This window comes from Coregonus lavaretus (assembly GCF_964263955.1).
Source record: "Coregonus lavaretus genome assembly, contig: HAP1_SCAFFOLD_5034, whole genome shotgun sequence".
NCBI classification, from domain to species: domain Eukaryota; kingdom Metazoa; phylum Chordata; class Actinopteri; order Salmoniformes; family Salmonidae; genus Coregonus; species Coregonus lavaretus.
The window spans coordinates 38,334-43,385 of NW_028163718.1; the positions used below are offsets into that span (position 1 = coordinate 38,334).

The 5,052-nt window shown below is 47.4% G+C and overlaps 1 protein-coding gene across 1 annotated transcript; it reads left to right on the plus strand.

Moving 5' to 3' along the window:
* Positions 1–955: 955 nt before the first annotated feature.
* Positions 956–4,783, plus strand: LOC311117833 (integrator complex subunit 15-like; the record flags this gene model as incomplete). Its single annotated transcript, XM_084192743.1, has 5 exons — positions 956–1,030; positions 2,398–2,464; positions 2,566–2,673; positions 4,172–4,286; positions 4,557–4,783. Exons 2-5 carry the CDS (start codon positions 2,405–2,407, stop codon positions 4,781–4,783), a joined length of 510 nt encoding a protein of 169 aa, XP_084048869.1. The 5' UTR covers positions 956–1,030; positions 2,398–2,404.
* Positions 4,784–5,052: the final 269 nt, after the last annotated feature.

Below are 5,052 nucleotides of genomic sequence, written 5' to 3' on the forward strand. Positions count from 1 at the left end.
GTGACAGACAGGGTCCAGTTCTCCTCATGGGGTTTATCGGTTGGATGGGTTAGGGTTAGGTTAGGGACAGGGTCCAGTTCTCCTCATGGGGTTTATCGGATGGGTTAGGGTTAGGGACAGGGTCCAGTTCTCCTCATGGGGTTTATCGGATGGGTTAGGGTTAGGGACAGGGTCCAGTTCTCCTCATGGGGTTTATCGGATGGGTTAGGTTAGGGACAGGGTCCAGTTCTCCTCATGGGGTTTATCGGATGGGTTAGGGTTAGGGACAGGGTCCAGTTCTCCTCATGGGGTTTATCGGATGGGTTAGGGTTAGGGACAGGGTCCAGTTCTCCTCATGGGGTTTATCGGTTGGATGGGTTAGGGTTAGGGACAGGGTCCAGTTCTCCTCATGGGGTTTATCGGATGGGTTAGGGTTAGGGACAGGGTCCAGTTCTCCTCATGGGGTTTATCGGATGGGTTAGGGTTAGGGACAGGGTCCAGTTCTCCTCATGGGGTTTATCGGTTGGATGGGTTAGGGTTAGGGACAGGGTCCAGTTCTCCTCATGGGGTTTATCGGATGGGTTAGGGTTAGGGACAGGGTCCAGTTCTCCTCATGGGGTTTATCGGTTGGATGGGTTAGGTTAGGGACAGGGTCCAGTTCTCCTCATGGGGTTTATCGGTTGGATGGGTTAGGGACAGTGTCCAGTTCTCATCATGGGGTTTATCGGCAGGTAGCTTAGTGGGTAAGAGCGTTGTGCCAGTAACCGAAAGGTCGCTGGTTCTAATCCCCGAGCCGACTAGGTGAAAAATCTGTCGATGTGCCCTTGAGCAAGGCACTTAACCCTAATTGCTCCTGTAAGTCGCTCTGGATAAGAGCGTCTGCTAAATGACAAAAAATAAAAATAAATAAAAATTTATCGGTTGGATGGGTTAGGTTAGGGACAGGGTCCAGCTCTCCTCCGCTTGCTGCTTGTACTTCACGGGCTTCCGTTGTTGAAAGTGTAAACAGTGGCGCATGCACTCTGTTGTTTTCAAATATCTCTCTTTCAAGGTAAGAAAGCGTTTATATATTAACTGCGTGACTCGGGTAGTTACACCTACCCTTGCTACGTTGTAATATAGCAATCAACAGCAACCTTAGCTAGTTAGTTAGCTTCTGGGATACAAACAAACCGAGCATAGCTAGCCTCTTTCCGTGATTTGCTTGTTAAGCAGCTAGCTAGCTAAAGTAACCTCCTATGGTTTGCTTGTTAAGCAGCTAGCTAACGTTAACCTCCTATGGTTTGCTTGTTAAGCAGCTAGCTAGCTAACGTTAACCTCCTATGGTTTGCTTGTTAAGCAGCTAGCTAGCTAAAGTAACCTCCTATGGTTTGCTTGTTAAGCAGTTAGCTAGCTAACGTTAACCTCCTATGGTTTGCTTGTTAAGCAGCTAGCTAGCTAAAGTAACCTCCTGTGGTTTGCTTGTTAAGCAGCTAGCTAGCTAAAGTAACCTCCTGTGGTTTGATTGTTAAGCAGTTAGCTAGCTAACGTTAACCTCCTATGGTTTGCTTGTTAAGCAGCTACCGTTAGCCTCCTTCCATGGTTCGCTTGTTAAGCAGCTAACTAGGTACCGTTAGCCTCCTTCCATGGTTCGCTTGTTAAGCAGCTAACTAGGTACCGTTAACCTCCTATGGTTTGCTTGTTAAGCAGCTAACTAGGTACCGTTAGCCTCCTTCCATGGTTCGCTTGTTAAGCAGCTAACTAGGTACCGTTAGCCTCCTTCCATGGTTCGCTTGTTAAGCAGCTAACTAGGTACCGTTAGCCTCCTTCCATGGTTTGCTTGTTAAGCAGCTAACTAGGTACCGTTAGCCTCCTTCCATGGTTTGCTTGTTAAGCAGCTAACTAGGTACCGTTAGCCTCCTTCCATGGTTTGCTTGTTAAGCAGCTAACTAGGTACCGTTAGCCTCCTTCCATGGTTCGCTTGCTAGGCAGAGAGTACTGTAGTTTTGGGACACAACATCAGGAGTCTGTATATTGGTTGGACTGCCTTTTTATTTAGACCTTTTTGGGATGGCATTAATGACTACAGTTGTTTACCGACCGTATCTTCAGTATTAAGCTTGAAAAGCTGGTCAATGGGAAGTTGAATGGCTGCTTCCTGGGCATTAAGAAGAACCGCCATGTTCAACTTGTCCTGTAAGGCCAGATTCTGGTTCACTGCACCAGCTCCCCTGAGTGATGGCAGTCAGATACAGTAGATAGGTAGCCAGGTTCAGCCAGTGGAGTTTTAAAGCCATGTTCCAGAGTGAGTTTATCAATGCTAGGCTTTGCTATGTTTGATCATTCTGGCATGTTTCGCGGAGATGCTGTTGAGTGTGGGTTTAGATGTGTAACGTTAACTGTGTGTGTGTAACAGTGTGTTCTGATGTGTTTTTTCAGGGACCTGATGATGAGTGATATGCGTCAGTCGTTGCTGCGTCGTGATGCCCTGAGCGCCGCTAAAGAGGTTCCAACCATGTCTGGTTATTCAGCAGTCTGCTATGGTGTTGGAATGATTATTGGTTAGTTGGAGGTAGCCTAGTTATTGCTTATTAATGTGTGTTTCAGGTGCTGTACCATCTGGATATCTACCTGTCTGGGCAGGTACAGAATAGCCCCTCCCCCTCGGTGGACACGCCCACTCTGGAACTGGTGGAGGAGTTTATACTGCACAGGGTACCACCTTTATGCCCTGTCTCCATGGTTTCATACCACACACTCTTTAGGTTGCCTTTATGCCCTGTCTCCATGGTTTCATACCACACACTCTTTAGGTTGCCTTTATGCCCTGTCTCCATGGTTTCATACCACACACTCTTTAGGTTGCCTGTATGTCCTGTCTCCATGGTTTCATACCACACACTCTTTAGGTTGCCTTTATGCCCCGTCTCCATGGTTTCATACCACACACTCTTTAGGTTGCCTGTATGCCCTGTCTCCATGGTTTCATACCACACACTCTTTAGGTTGCCTTTATGTCCCGTCTCCATGGTTTCATACCACACACTCTTTAGGTTGCCTGTATGCCCTGTCTCCATGGTTTCATACCACACACTCTTTAGGTTACCTTTATGCCCTGTCTCCATGGTTTCATACCACACACTCTTTAGGTTGCCTTTATGCCCTGTCTCCATGGTTTCATACCACACACTCTTTAGGTTGCCTTTATGCCCTGTCTCCATGGTTTCATACCACACACTCTTTAGGTTGCCTTTATGCCCCGTCTCCAAGGTTTCATACCACACACTCTTTAGGTTGCCTGTATGCCCCGTCTCCACGGTTTCATACCACACACTCTTTAGGTTGCCTGTATGCCCCGTCTCCACGGTTTCATACCACACACTCTTTAGGTTGCCTTTATGCCCCGTCTCCATGGTTTCATACCACACACTCTTTAGGTTGCCTGTATGCCCCGTCTCCACGGTTTCATACCACACACTCTTTAGGTTGCCTGTATGCCCCGTCTCCACGGTTTCATACCACACACTCTTTAGGTTGCCTTTATGCCCTGTCTCCACGGTTTCATACCACACACGCTTTAGGTTGCCTTTATGCCCTGTCTCCATGGTTTCATACCACACACTCTTTAGGTTGCCTTTATGCCCTGTCTCCATGGTTTCATACCACACACTCTTTAGGTTGCCTTTATGCCCTGTCTCCATGGTTTCATACCACACACTCTTTAGGTTGCCTTTATGCCCTGTCTCCATGGTTTCATACCACACACTCTTTAGGTTGCCTTTATGCCCTGTCTCCATGGTTTCATACCACACACTCTTTAGGTTGCCTTTATGCCCTGTCTCCATGGTTTCATACCACACACTCTTTAGGTTGCCTTTATGTCCTGTCTCCATGGTTTCATACCACACACTCTTTAGGTTGCCTGTATGCCCTGTCTCCATGGTTTCATACCACACACTCTTTAGGTTGCCTGTATGTCCTGTCTCCATGGTTTCATACCACACACTCTTTAGGTTGCCTGTATGCCCTGTCTCCATGGTTTCATACCACACACTCTTTAGGTTGCCTGTATGCCCTGTCTCCATGGTTTCATACCACACACTCTTTAGGTTGCCTGTATGTCCTGTCTCCATGGTTTCATACCACACACTCTTTAGGTTGCCTTTATGTCCTGTCTCCATGGTTTCATAACTGTTTGGTTGTATGTGTGTAGAGGATGAGTGCGTTACAGGAGCTGCAGCTGTTGGAGATCATGTGCAGCTGTTTCCAGGAACAGAGTCGAGACGCTGTGAGACAACTCATCTTCTCTGCCCTGTTCACTCTACAAGGTGTGGGTCTGTCTTCAGTGTGTGTGTGTCTTCAGTGTGTGTGTGTGTGTGTCTTCTGTGTGTGTGTGTGTGTGTCTTCAGTGTGTGTGTCTTCAGTGTGTGTGTGTGTGTGTGTCTTCAGTGTGTGTATTTGTTCAGTGTGTGTGTCTGTCTTCAGTGTGTGTCTTCAGTGTGTTTGTGTGTCTTCAGTGTGTGTGTGTGTCTTCAGTGTGTGTCTTCTGTGTTCAAGTTTTATTAAATCTGTGTTTTACTTCTCCTTCTGTCGCCAAGGTAACCAGGCTGACGAGAGTCGCATGGCGTTGCTAGGCAAGCTAGTCTCTATGGCGATCGCTGTGGGCAGGGTCCCCATCCTGCAGTGTGCTGCTACCTGGTTACAGGTTAGAACACACCTTCACTTAACATGGACAGGGCAAGTCTATGGAGGGATTTCAGTGATACCTTCACTTAACATGGACAGGGCAAGTCTATGGAGGGATTTCAGTGATACCTTCACTTAACATGGACATGGCAAGTCTATGGAGGGATTTCAGTGGTACCTTCACTTAACATGGACAGGGCAAGTCTATGGAGGGATTTCAGAACACACACCTTCACTTAACATGGACAGGGCAAGTCTATGGAGGGATTTCAGAACACACACCTTCACTTAACATGGACAGGGCAAGTCTATGGAGGGATTTCAGTGATACCTTCACTTAACATGGACAGGGCAAGTCTATGGAGGGATTTCAGAACACACACCTTCACTTAACATGGACAGGGCAAG